At 44.0% G+C, this 13,590-nt stretch overlaps 1 protein-coding gene across 1 annotated transcript in view; it reads right to left on the reverse strand.

The window, feature by feature from the left end:
- LOC311326671 (endothelin receptor type B-like) overlaps window positions 1–13,376 on the reverse strand; it is a gene marked incomplete at both ends in the record, with an annotated part of 16,367 nt that extends 2,991 nt beyond the window's left edge. Inside the window, 6 exons of the mRNA XM_084459607.1 lie at window positions 2,028–2,136; window positions 2,642–2,775; window positions 3,492–3,641; window positions 9,996–10,200; window positions 10,449–10,561; window positions 12,996–13,376. Of these exons, the coding sequence (XP_084315733.1) occupies window positions 2,028–2,136; window positions 2,642–2,775; window positions 3,492–3,641; window positions 9,996–10,200; window positions 10,449–10,561; window positions 12,996–13,376 (1,092 nt within the window). The remainder of the gene's footprint in view (window positions 1–2,027; window positions 2,137–2,641; window positions 2,776–3,491; window positions 3,642–9,995; window positions 10,201–10,448; window positions 10,562–12,995) is intronic.
- Between the last annotated feature and the right edge of the window lie 214 nt (window positions 13,377–13,590).

A 13,590-nucleotide genomic window follows, 5' to 3' on the forward strand; every position in this document is an offset into this window, starting at 1 on the left:
ATCTTTTTGTTTCATTGTTTGTGCTCTGTATGCACAAGATAGTTAATGTTCGGATATAATTGGCAGTAGGGCGGGAAAAAACCCTATCAAAGGCCAAGATTAGAAGGGATTTGAAGATGTAATTGGTCCATTTTAAATGGGCCTACTTTATCTTTTGATGCCTATTTGAACGGACTGCATCGATCAATGCAATGACTCTCCATGTTTTTCAGTTTTGCCCTTTTCATCAATAAAACATCATTTTTACAACCATGTCTCATTGATTGGGAAGGCATTTAGAGCTACCGGTCTATTAGCCTACATTCGGACTCAGAGGATGACATAACTGTTTATTGAGAAACAATTGCAGGCTGGGCTATATAAAGAAATACCACAATGCATGTAGTCTAGATATATTACATTATGGTTAGGCTATAGCCTACACTTTATGGTAGACTGCCCTCTCGCTCGCTAAGCAGGCTACATTGTGGCTGTTTTGTTCATCGCAGAAGCCTATAGCCTAGGCTACACATTAAAAAAATGTTTTTTTTTATATAGGTCTAGAAGGAATCAGAATATGTGGAAATTTAATTTTAGCCTATTTTAATACAATTCAAATTCTGCTTAGAGGGAATTATTTTCAACGGACATTATGACCTGAGCATAATTAATAATTATCTAAGTTAATATAGGCCTATGAGAACGCAACGCTTTTTACGATAGGCTAGGCCTATGCGTCTTGTGATTGTACTGTAGCCTAAGACTTCATTCATTGGTAGACAGTTCTGTTCTTGCTGCAGCTTGTCTTCACCATGCAGGTATTTTGGTGGGGGTATTCTTCTGTGGACACTGCGAGGGGCGCCGCCGGTGGCTGTTTGGACGCCAGAGCGCGCAGCTCTTCAGCCAACTGGAGATGTCGCGTCTGGGGAGGCTCTGCGTCTCTCCACCAGTCCCCAGCAAGTCCAAGCTCCCCCAATGAATAATACTTATTTATAATAGCCTACGTAGCGCGAAACTGTGCATATAATAGGCTGTAGCCAGCGCGAAACTGCGCATTCCCTATAGCCGTTCATGGAACGGCTGGCGGCCGGTATAAATAAATAAAAACATACACGATATTTTCTTATTTGAATGATCTTGAATATATATATATTCAAGATCATTCAAATAACAAAATATTGTGTATATTGTGCATGTGAACGCACTCACTGTCAAACCTGCCGCTATCTATGCACAAGATAGTTAATGTCCAGATATGATTGGCAATGAGTGATCTTTACTCATGCCGACTATGTCAATTTTGTATGGATCCACAAGTCGATCAAGCTTATTTTTTCTTTGTATCGTGCTGAAGCCATATAGCCTACTGCGCTCAGACTTGGCTACATTAGCTGGTGCCCCGTCTTCAAATTTACTTCCGGGGTTTACGAGTAGCCTAACAGTTGAATGCGTTCCAGAAACAAAACGCAAAACCCCCACGTTCACCACATCTTTACTAACAAATATATTTACAATACTGTTATTTTGCGCATTTGACCAAACAGCCACCACGTCTTGACCCGACGTCAGTTACCGAGATAGATAGGCTACTGTAGGCCTAGATATAGGTGTTCGTAATAATTAAATTACATCCAGATGGAGAAAACATGTGCTTGAGAACAAGGTAATAATAACAATTAAATGTTATTTGTATAGCACCTTTCATACAGATAAATTCAGCTCAAAGTGCTTGACAACAGAGCATTTAAATTAAAGAATGTGAAACTTAATGATGCTTCATTCGTAGACTATAGGAGAAAAACACTGAGCCCAGCCTGCTAAATCTACTCAAAGACGCCACCTGGCGGTGGTGCATCACTAAAACGAAATAACACCCGTCTGAAATCCCACGAGATTTCCAACGGGATTTCCCTGCCAAATACCGCAAAGGTGAAATGCTGCAGCATGTGACATTTCTAACTTCCCACATCTGTATGTAGATATATATGTATATGAAGTGCGTGCGGTCTTGTGTGACGGGTTCAAGGTGTCTCTGCTCTGCTTCTCACCTTGAAGCAGTTGTTGAATTTCTGGCTGACGAAGTAGAGGGCGATGGGGTTGATGCAGGAGTTCAGCGACGCCATGTTGATGCCAATGTAATCCATCACCAACAGGAAGCTGGGAGGGCATCGGTCAAGATCAGAAAAAACAGGAAAGCACAGAACACAGAACAATGGGTTCTCATGACCTTACCCAATGCTTATGCACACACAGACATACACCAATGTTTGCCATGTCTCTCCTATGATGTTATTAGCCTCTCTTACTCTGAAAATGTAATTTAATGTTATTTATTGCTCTATAAATGTTCTTAGCCGGTAGACAAACATACTCCAGGAGCTTGCTCGATCGCCTTGTTGAGAGGGGTCAGGGAAGAATTTTTACAGCTCACTTATCTGGCCCCTGGGTGATTACTGTTTTTTTGCTTCCCTCTGGAATATGTAGAGAGTGGGTCGTATGCCCACCTCCCTTGTTCTCTGTAAAGCGCATTGTGTTGCCTCTGGGTATGAAATGCGCTATATAAATAAAGCTTTGATTGATTGATTGATTGATAGGGCAGTGTGAGCGTGTGTGTGTGTGTGTGTGTGTGTGTGTGTGTGTGTGTGTGTGTGAGTGTGTGTACCTGAGCAGTTCACAGCGGTTGGGGTCGTTCTGGTCGTAGATGGTTTTTTTCAGGATGCGACTGAGGTGAAGAGGCAGCCAGCACAGCGCGAAGATCACCACCAGGCAAAACACCGTCTTAGCCACCTCCCTCCGCTACACACGCACACACACACACACACAAACACACGCACACACACACACACACACACACACAAACACACGCACACACACACACACACAAACACACGCACGCACGCACACACACACACAAACACACACGCACACACACACACACACAAAAACACACAAACACACACACGCGCACACACACACACACACACACACAAACACACGCACGCACACACACACAAACACACACACGCACACACACACACACAAACGCACGCACACACACACACACACACACACAAACACGCACACACACACACACACACACACAAACACACGCACGCACACACACACACACAAACACACACACAAACACACGCACGCACACACACACACACACACGCACAAACACGCACACACACACACACACACACACAAACACACGCACGCACACACACACACACACACACAAACACACACACACACACACACACACAAGAACACACATACAGGGTCATTCTAAGCGATCATGATTAAAAATGTATGGTCAGATATGGCAAACAAGAAGATAAGAATGTAACGTTAGCGTTAGATAAAAGCTTTAGAAATGTTCTCTGTGGTACAATTACTGTATCATGACAGCCCAACACGTTTCTCCTGTGTTTAACAACTGACTAGAACGTCCGACAGACAGAGATGAACCTGTGTGTGCGCGGGAGCGCGGGCGTGCGGGCGTGTACCTGTTTCATGTGGTCGTTGAGAGCGATACGCATGCCTTTCTTGCGGCCGAGCATCTCGCAGGACATGAGAGTGTAGAAGACGCCGGTGCACGCCAGCGGCAGGCAGAAGTAAAACCCCAACAGCCACCAGTCCTTCGCGTCCTGGTAGAACTGAGACAGACAGAACACACACCTGTCACACACACCTTCAGAATCGACACAACCCGTAACAGACCTTCAGAATCTACACACCTGTCACACACACACACACCTTCAGAAACGACACACCTGTCACACACGCCTTCAGAAACGACACACCTGTCACACACACCTTCAGAAACGACACACCTGTCACACACGCCTTCAGAAACTACACACCTGTCACACACACCTTCAGAAACTACACACCTGTCACGCACCGTCAGAAACTCTCTGAGAGGCAGCGAGACGCTTGTGTCTTGCCCACATGGTATGGGTGGGTGTTAGTGAGTGTGCGTATTAAGAGTGTGCCCGAATAGCCTACAGATGTAAGAACTTGGGAATAGTAACTTGACCCGCGGGATCCCAACGACCGTCTGCGGCATTCCGCACCACCGCTCGCACGCCCGTAGAGGGAGAAGTAATACTACTCATTGACCCATTGCTGTAGCCTTGTCTGGCACATTAGATGAGCCTACCTTGTTCTCAAACTCCTTGTTCTCTCTCTGGTTGTAATTTAATTATTACGAACAAAGCCTATCTATCTATCTTTCTATCTCTGTAACTGACGTCCGGTCTGTATCTGTTAACTCATATGGAACAAGGTATCGGGACAAGTTAAGGTTTAATACAGTAGGCTAACTAGCTAGCTAGCAGAGTGTTCTCATATGGAACATGGCATCAGGACTAGTAAGATAGCTAACAGAGCTGACTAGAGATGTGTTCGAAATGGTTCACTCACTCCCTATTCCCTATGTAGTGTCACTCGTATAGTGAACTACATTGGGAATGATTAAACAGTTTTCGGACACTATGGAACATCATTGCATCGGATGAGGTAAATAACCTGATCACTGATGGCAGCAGGTTGAAATATCAGGTAGAATTCAGTTTCCATGTTTAGTTGAATGATAAATCCCATATAAATGGTTGGAATTCTAATGATGTGCAAGTGTGATTTTGTCAACTTTAGTGCTGTCTTTAAAGTCCAGCCGAAACGGACGTTTGAGATAATCTAACTTCTGTAGTTTGACGTATTTCTGACGCAAACAAGCTATGGACATGGACATGTTTAGAGGAATTTGATTGGAAACATTGACAAGTGGCGGGTTTTAAGAACTTTAGACAGATTCAATTAGCCTTGCGTCACCATTCTCTCCTCGGGGAGGAGAGCTGGTGTCTATTTACAGTACTTCACTGCCTTAAAGTCGCACTGAAATGAAAAAAGCATTCTGTCCCATTTTGGTTCACATAATTGGTCATACTGTTCACCTATTCAACGATGTATGCCAAAGAACTTACAAAATTCAACTTTTGTTGTAATCTTATATCAAAGTATATAATTTCTTACTTCCTGGAAAACGGTAGGTCACGTGCAATGACGACAACAGGTACCTTAGATTTTAGGCCAATAATCAAACGACATCCACCCGTCAATCAACGCTATCCTTCTATCGAATCTGTCTAAAGTTCTTAAAACCCGTCCACTTGTCAATGTTCCAATCAAATTCCTCTTAACATATGTCCCACCCTCATAGCTTGTTTGTGTTGGAAATACGTCAAACTACGGAAGTTAGATGATCTCAAACGTCCATTTCGGGATTTGGTGCCAGGGACGGCGTCACATCCCAGTTGAATGCGTTCCAGAAACAAAAACGTGTTCCAATGTGAACAACCAATCAAAAACAACACTTCTATTTCAAAAACAACGCTTCTATTTCACGTTTTAGTGTGACGCTTCTATTTCACGTTTAAGTGTGACGAATACATTGGATTCCAAATCCAAACATTACATAAAAGTTATCTCGGTGAGTCAAAGTCTTATAATATGTCGTAAATAAGGTCCAGGTTGTCGAAAAAGAGCATTCTCCTTTAACAGACACCACGTCTTGACCCAACGTCAGTTACTGAGATAGATACTGTAGTAGATACTGTAATATGTGTTCGTAATAATTAAATTACATCCAGATGGAGAATAAATTAGTTTGAGAACAAGGTAATAATAACAATAAAATGTTAGTTGTATAGCACCTTTCATACAGATAAATTCAGCTCAAAGTGTTTTACAACAGAGCATTTAAATTAAAGAATGTGAAATTTTATGATGCAATGATCAGGCTTGTCTTCATCAATAGACTATAGGAGAAATGCACTGTGAGCCAAGTCTGCTAAATCTGCTCAAAGATGCCACCTGGCGGTGGTGCATCACTAAAATGAAATAACACCCATCTGAAATCCCACGAGATTTCCTACGGGATTTCCCTGCCAAATACCACGATGGTTAAATGCTGCAGGATGGAAAATTTCTAACTTCCATCAACTTTTTTTTTAAAATCCGAAGTTACTTGTTATTATTCGGAGGGGAAAAACCATGCACGTCATCCGCATTGGCCTATTGTTGATGTTCATGAGTGAATCAGGAGACGCCGCGCTAATCTGATGAGACCACTGGCAATGCCTACAGCGGGGTGGTAAGACACAATGTCACTCACCCGTCAGATAAAGTTGCAAGGTCAAGCACCAAGTTGCTTAATTCAACTAATATTAGCTGGTCATTCCGTTTTGGTAGGTATGGATTTGAAAGCGTGTTCCACCGGCAGACTTTATATCCATTGCAGTAACGTTTATGAGGAAAAAACATGGCTTGAGCCATAATGTAAAGTTATTGTCAACTAGACAATAACTTCAAAAAATAGGCTACTCAATTTGAGACAAAATGTGGCTTGTGGATGTTTACTACGTAGGCTACAGTATGTGATACTGCTGCCTGCATTGTCGTACTACAGCGTTGCACATTTAGCAGCGCACTTCATTCATGTCCAAACTCTGTTTTGCTCGCTTCATGTTGTCTGGACTCAGAGAGCAAAGTTGCTGGTCATTTGACAGCTGGAATCTGAAATGGCAGCACAGCGCCATCTACTGATGTAGATTTGACTGTTGTTTTCTATCAATCTAGTTGAGTTATCCTGATATCAGACACAATTGTCGAATTGTTGCACTACATTGAGGACTTCACTTTAGAATCAGCAAACTTTTAGTGGGCGGACTCGAACGTGGAAATATATTTCAGAACTAATTATATGCCAATATTAAATCAATTTGATGCTTTGAATGCTCAAAAATTGCATTGCCAATGAATATTAAGTTATTAGAAAATACAATTTAACACAACTTCCAGTATAAACCACGCCCACTTCCGGTTTCTATCCGAATAAGGATACAGATAATTGTGTTGATTGAACAGACACAGATAATGATATCTCGGTGCATACCTAGTGCGTATTAGGGGTGTAACTATATCGTGCAGATTTAGATATTGCAATATAAAAATGCGACAATATGCACCGTCAAGATGAAAAGCATCTTGCGATGTATACAAATAAATTATATATATAGTAAAATATATATTTATATTTGTAAAGCGACTTTGGGTATCCAGAAAAGCACTATACAAATTTGATGTTATTATTATTAATATTATTATTATTATTTTAATTATAAGACTGGCTGCAAAGGAACCAGTATCACTTACAAACTCATGCCCTCATCTGTTCAAAGAAAGCAATGAGAAAGAAGGGAGAATGTAGATCAGTGCTTGTTGTTATGGTCACAGGGGTGTCCGTAGTGCTGTTCTGTGTTTTATTGTGCTGTGTTGTGTGTTTTATTGTGCTGTGTTGTGTGTTTTATTGTGCTGTGTTGTGTGTTTTGTTGTGCTGTGTTGTGTGTTTTATTGTGCTGTGTTGTGTGTTTTGTTGCCCCTTCTGTTGTGTGTTTTGCTGTCCCTTGTGTTCTCCCAGTCCTTCATTCAGGTGTCCTGCCTCATTGCTGGTTCACTCCCCCCGTTCGTCAGCTCTCCATTCCGATCCAATCAACTGGTGTCCCTTGCGTCCAATCAACTGTGTCCTCTCTGCTATACATACCCCAACCTGTCCTTTGTTCTGGAGCTGACTCTTTATCAATATGTTGTGAAGTGTGTTTTGTTTGTCAGCCGTGTTTGTTTGGTTAGTCTTATGTGTTTGTTTTGGTCTGGTCAGTTTTAGTTTTAAGTATCCTATTGATGAAAATGTACTAAAGCTGGCTGCTAGAAAGAACTGTCAATCATGAACTTTATCAGCTGGTTCCAGTGTGTGTGGGTGTATGACTCCTGTGCTACCCAAGGGGGTCTAGGCATAGGGACGGGTCCCCATCGTATAGCTGTATATGCCCCTAGGGTAAGGGTGACCGTCTCTCATGTGGTGCACAAACACCGACTCTTTAGATACGAGGGCGTCAGGCGCCTCATCCTATCTTAGTTGCAAGGTCGCATGATTGAGAAGAGAGAGAGACAGCTTTGTCTAGAACAGGGGTGGCCAACCCGCGGCTCGCGTGCCGCATGCGGCTCTTTGATCGTCAATGTGCGGCTCCTCCATCCATTGGTTAAAAAAAGGTTGGCTTGCGGCTCTTCCATCCTTTCATTAAAAAAATTAATTAATTAATTCCATAAGAACGTTTCTCTCTCTCTCTCTCTCTAGTTTCACTGTGCATTTCTTCCTGCCCATTTTAGTTTATTGCAGATTTGTCATAAAATCATATGATTCGTTTCGCTAGGTCGCGAGGAAGTCGTGTGAGAACCACTTCACACCAATCATATAGGTAGCAAATCACCTTGGTAACAAAATAATTGTAAACAAAATAATTTGCTTTGCGTGGGTCATTCTCTTTTACGACAAAAGCTAAGCTAAGCTAGGCTACTGTACACAACCAAAGAATGGCTGGAAAGAAATGCGCAGCGAAAAGAAAATATGAAGACGAACACAGGACATTTTTTACCCGAGTGGGAGAGTCATTTTTTCTTCATAGAACGTAATGGTAAGCCATTCTGTCTGATATGCCAGACATCATTGGGACATTTCAAAGCCTCAAATCTCCAGACCAGTCCAGCCCAGTCCAGTCCAGTCCAGTCCAGTCCAGCACAGCGTAACCCAGCCCAGTCCAGTCCAGTCCAGTCCAGTCCAGCCCAGTCCAGTCCAGTCCAGTCCAGTCCAGTCCAGTCCAGTCCAGTCCAGCACAGCGTAACCCAGTCCAGTCCAGTCCAGCCCAGCCTAACCCAGTCCAATATATATTATGTCAGAAAATATCTTGTTGTATGTATTAATTTTTAATAAATTAACTTTAAATGTATATTTAATGGACAATAATGTTTTTCTTCTTATTTTAGACTGGGGTGCCTTGGGATTTTAAGTACTTATGAAGGGTGCGGTGACTGAAAGAAAGGTTGAGAAACGCTGGTATATATGTTGTGGCTCTGGGTGGTACAGTACCACTGTCATTTTTGTGTCTCTTAGTCTCTGACTGGTTGGCCACCCCTGCTCTAGAAGGACGTAGGGGGGTGTGGGACACCCACCCCTCCCTCTCGTCAGGAGGTTAAAACCACTGTTCTGCTGTATGTTATTTGATTTGGGTTCAGCCAGCATCCAGACAGGTCATCTGTGCATTAGACATTGCCATGTTCTTCTGTATGTTAAACCTTCTGGAATAAACCGCTTTTGCTTGAGACTCAAATCCCGTGTTGGAGAGATTCATTTGGAACACCTGAGAAAGGAGACACTGGACTGTGTGCTATATTTGGAGATTGGGGGTCCGTCTTTTATTGGAAACAAAAAACACAACGCAGAGCTAATCAAAGACAATAATAAAAGACAACGAGATTCAACACTATGTTTTCTCAGTATAGCCATTCTATCATTAAACCATACTTTATCCATACGTTGTATGTTGTTTCAGTTACCAACGCACAGGGGAAAGGGGACGGTTAAGGGCCTACATCTCATCACGCAGGATGTCCCATTATGTACACTAGGTTTAGGGGCAGGTGCCACCCATGTACTTTTAGTTAGATAGTGTAGTTGTCATGGGATCGGTAGACTAGTCAGGAGTTTTACTGAGTTCTTTCCTTTGGCGCTGCTCATTGTTCCCTTGGCTTCCTGTGTTGTTGCTTTATATAGGATTAAATTCTTAATTCATATTTAAAGTAACAACACAGGAAGCCAAGGGAACAATGAGCAATGATCAATAGACCAAGGGGGTCATAACACTTGTATTAGATCAATTATGTCCTGATATCGCTAGTAAAACGCTACAAAAAGGAACTACAGTATAGGGCAAACAACAGCATAGTTTTGCATTTTGTTTCTTTTCGAATAAAATACAATTTTTCCAGTCATACATCATTGTGTGTGTGTGACTGTGTGTTTGAGAGCCAAGAGAAAAGGGAGAGAAAGAGAGCCTGTGTGTGTGTGTGTGTGTGCGTGTGTGTGGGTGTGTGTGTGTGCGTGTGTGTGTGTGTACCTTCATAAAGGGTGTGTTCTGCTGCGGGTGGAGCAGACAGACGCGCAGCTTGCTGCCTCTGTATGGCATCTCCATCATGTCGAAGGCCAGGGCCTCGGGGACGGCCAGCACCACGGCCACCAGCCAGATCAGGGTCACCTCCACCGCCTTCCACAGGGGGATGCCCATCCCCTTCACCCTGCTCCACGACGTCACCGCGTGGTACCTGCACACACGCACACGCATGCACAAAACCGCATCACAAACACACACACGGGCACACGCACACACACATGCGTACACACACACTCACGCACAAACACACACACACACGTTAGGCAATTCCTCTTCTCCAGTAAGTACTACAGTATGTACATATTGATTGCACTGTGAATGGGTGTGAGTGTGTGTGTGTGTCCGTGCGTGCGTGTGTGTGTGTGTGTGTGTGTGTGTGTAGAGCATGGAAGTACTGACCGGTCGATACTGAGGGCACACAGGCTGAGGACGGTGATGCCCACCGAGGCTTTCTGGATGAACGGCATCAGCTTACACACGTGCACCCCGAACGGCCAGTCTTCAGCTAACAACTAGAGAGGAGAGGAGAGGAGAGGAGAGGAGAGGAGAGGAGAGGAGAGGAGAGGAGAGGAGAGGAGAGGAGAGGAGAGGAGAGGAGAGGAGAGATGAGGAGAGGAGAGGAGAGGAGAGGAGAGGAGAGGAGAGGAGAGGAGAGGAGAGGAGAGGAGAGGAGAGGAGAGGAGAGGAGAGGAGAGGAGAGGAGAGGAGAGGAGAGGAGTCAGCATGGCAGGATGGCAGAAGCCATCTCCCCCAGCAGTTGTGAGTAAAGGTGTCCTATTATGTTAATTTTCAACAATTTAATATAAGTCTTTGGGGTCCCCAAAACATTTTGTTTATTTTTGCTGAAAATCCCACTCAGAATAAGAGTACTAGCATGCCTCTACTAGCAGAATAAGAGTACTAGCATGCCTCTATACCCCTCCGTTGACCATGAGATCAGATTGAGCGGATTGAGTGCTTTTTTCATATGCAAATGAGCTCAGCTAAGGGCAAGTGGGCAGGCTAGAGAACGAGGGCTGTTGACGGCGCTATGCTACCTCAAATACAGCTGGCTAGCCTGGACCATCCACACTTGATGCCACTGTGACACATTTCAAATTTCATTAACAATAGCGTTAGTGCCCATGTTAATATCTCCATGGTTGTATGCTGTTACCTCTGGCTACATTCGCTAACTAGACACCACCAGGCTATATGACACCATTCGACTACAAACCATAAAAGCTAGATTCTGTAGGCCGAGGGGAATCCAATGATGTCCACTTCTTAACATTTGATCATTTTTAATGACCACTCGATGAACTAGAAGTCGACCAATTTAATTCCACTAACGTTACTCTAACATATGATGAGATGAGCATCCTGGTTGAGGCAAAAGGGGAGTTTGTTTGTGTTAGTTAGCTAGCGTTAGTACTATATACAAACAAACACACAGCATAATTACTTACAGTTTCTGCATAATTTCCACGGACAGTTGGTATTGCTTGATCATTCAGAAAGAATTTATCTGAAAATCCTGCATATACCGACCCAGGTTGGAAAAGCAATTGGGCATGAAGTGGCTAGCACCCACTGCCAGTGTTTGGCTAATTTCAGCGGGAACATTGCCATCAAAAATAAAATTTGTCCACTCGTCTCTGCTGTCCTTTGAGCTTGGGAGACGATCTGTACTGCTGAGTACATCCAAGAACAGAGCATTTTCCGGACATTATGCTAGCTAGCGGGGTCCCTGAACGTGACGTAGAGTGACACGGGAGATTTGAATGGCTTGCAGGGACTGACTTTTTTTCTAATGTTTTCATTTCGGCTGAACACAACAAAATGACTGGGTTGTTTCACTTCATACTTTGTGTGTTAGTTGGCCCATCAGAGACTCAAATGTACATTAAACAAACAGTGAAAAAGTTAGTTTTGCAAACGTGGACCCCTTTAATTTGTGTGTGTAATACTTCTAGACTACACTAGACACTACTGTATGTCTGTCTCCGTCAGACTCAGGAGCTCTCAGAGATCAACACCAACCTTTATGTTACATTACATTATCCAAACCGATCATTGTGACAGAAACCCGTCACTACATGAATGCTGGTGTGTCTAAATAATGTGTCATGAAGACACACACCCAGGCTCTGGAACCATCTGCCTCTTCATATTAGATCAGCGCAAACCCTTGAGATGTTCAAATCCTCCTTGAAAACTCACCTTTTCTCCCTGGCGTTTCATTCACCCTGACCACAAGCTGGGTCTGTTTTTAATGTTTGTATTGTTGCATATTCCCTTTTTTGTATTTGTATCAACCATTATTTTTACCACTGTTCAGCACTTTGGTCGACTGCTGTCGTGTGAAATGTGCTTTATAAATAAAGGTTTACTTACTTACTTACACATACACAGAAAAACAGAAAACCGAAAATAAATCCACATCTCTTGAGCAAATTACATTACGTTCTCCATCCCTCTTCCAATCCAGACAGTGAGTGTGTGTACGATGTTGACACAGACACAACACCAGACGCTGACCACTTTGGCAAGTGAATTGGGTTAGCTCGTTGAACCCTTTTAAAGTGGGTTCAAGTTCATATTTCCCCTTTGAAGTAGACAGGAGAGGTAACAAATGACCCACAGCTTTAATCTAAATGCAATTTAGTCTGTGGCCAGATTTAGCCCTAAATACTGTAGATGTACACCCTCCACATCAACATGGTCACCTTGGACCGTAGCCTGTCTGATCTAGTATACTGTAGTATTCTTAGTCTCAAGTTGACTGAAGGGAACTTGCTGGATCAAAGTATGCATAGTCCTGAATGGGTAACAGGTGTAAATTAGGCGAAATCCCTTCCTGCTTTCCCCAATTTGTGTGAGTGCAACCGTGTCCGAGTTTTTCCCGCTATGGTAACAGCTATAGATTTGATTGTGATGTGCCGGCGGTGACTCTAGCCGACGTACCTTGAACACGTTGATGGGGATGGCGATGAGGATGTAGAGCAGGTCGCCCAGCGCCAGGCTGCCAATCAGCACGTTGGGGCCGTTCCTCATGCACTTGTTCTTGTAGATGATCCTGAGGAGGGTGGAGTTGCCGATGATGCCCACCACGAAGATCAGGCAGGACACCACCGTGTTGACGTACTTGAAGGCGTGCTTGATCTCCGTGGGTTTGATGCACATGGGGGGGTAGGGGCTGTTGGGCCGGCCGGGCCTGGGGAGGGGCAGGGAGGCGTTGTTGGGGGGCTCCACCTCCTCGAGGCTCTGGGAGTCGCGGCCGAACCGAGACGACGCCCCCGCCGCGCCGGCGATGACCAGGAAGCCCAGCAGCGCTGCAGCCCTCATCTTCACACACACACTCTCACTCACTCACTCAAATCAAGTGCGCACACAGACACACACAGACACGCACAAACTTCCACCAAGAGATGCACGCAGACCTGCTCACACACACATACAGACACACCACGGACTCAAAGACTCACATACACACATGCACACTTTCCAAGGGTCTGTGTAGCTGCTTGTCAGAGGCCTGCAGAGAGAGAGGGCACACATG

Source organism: Borostomias antarcticus (assembly GCF_949987555.1).
Source record: "Borostomias antarcticus genome assembly, chromosome: 28".
Classification (NCBI taxonomy): Eukaryota; Metazoa; Chordata; class Actinopteri; order Stomiiformes; family Stomiidae; genus Borostomias; species Borostomias antarcticus.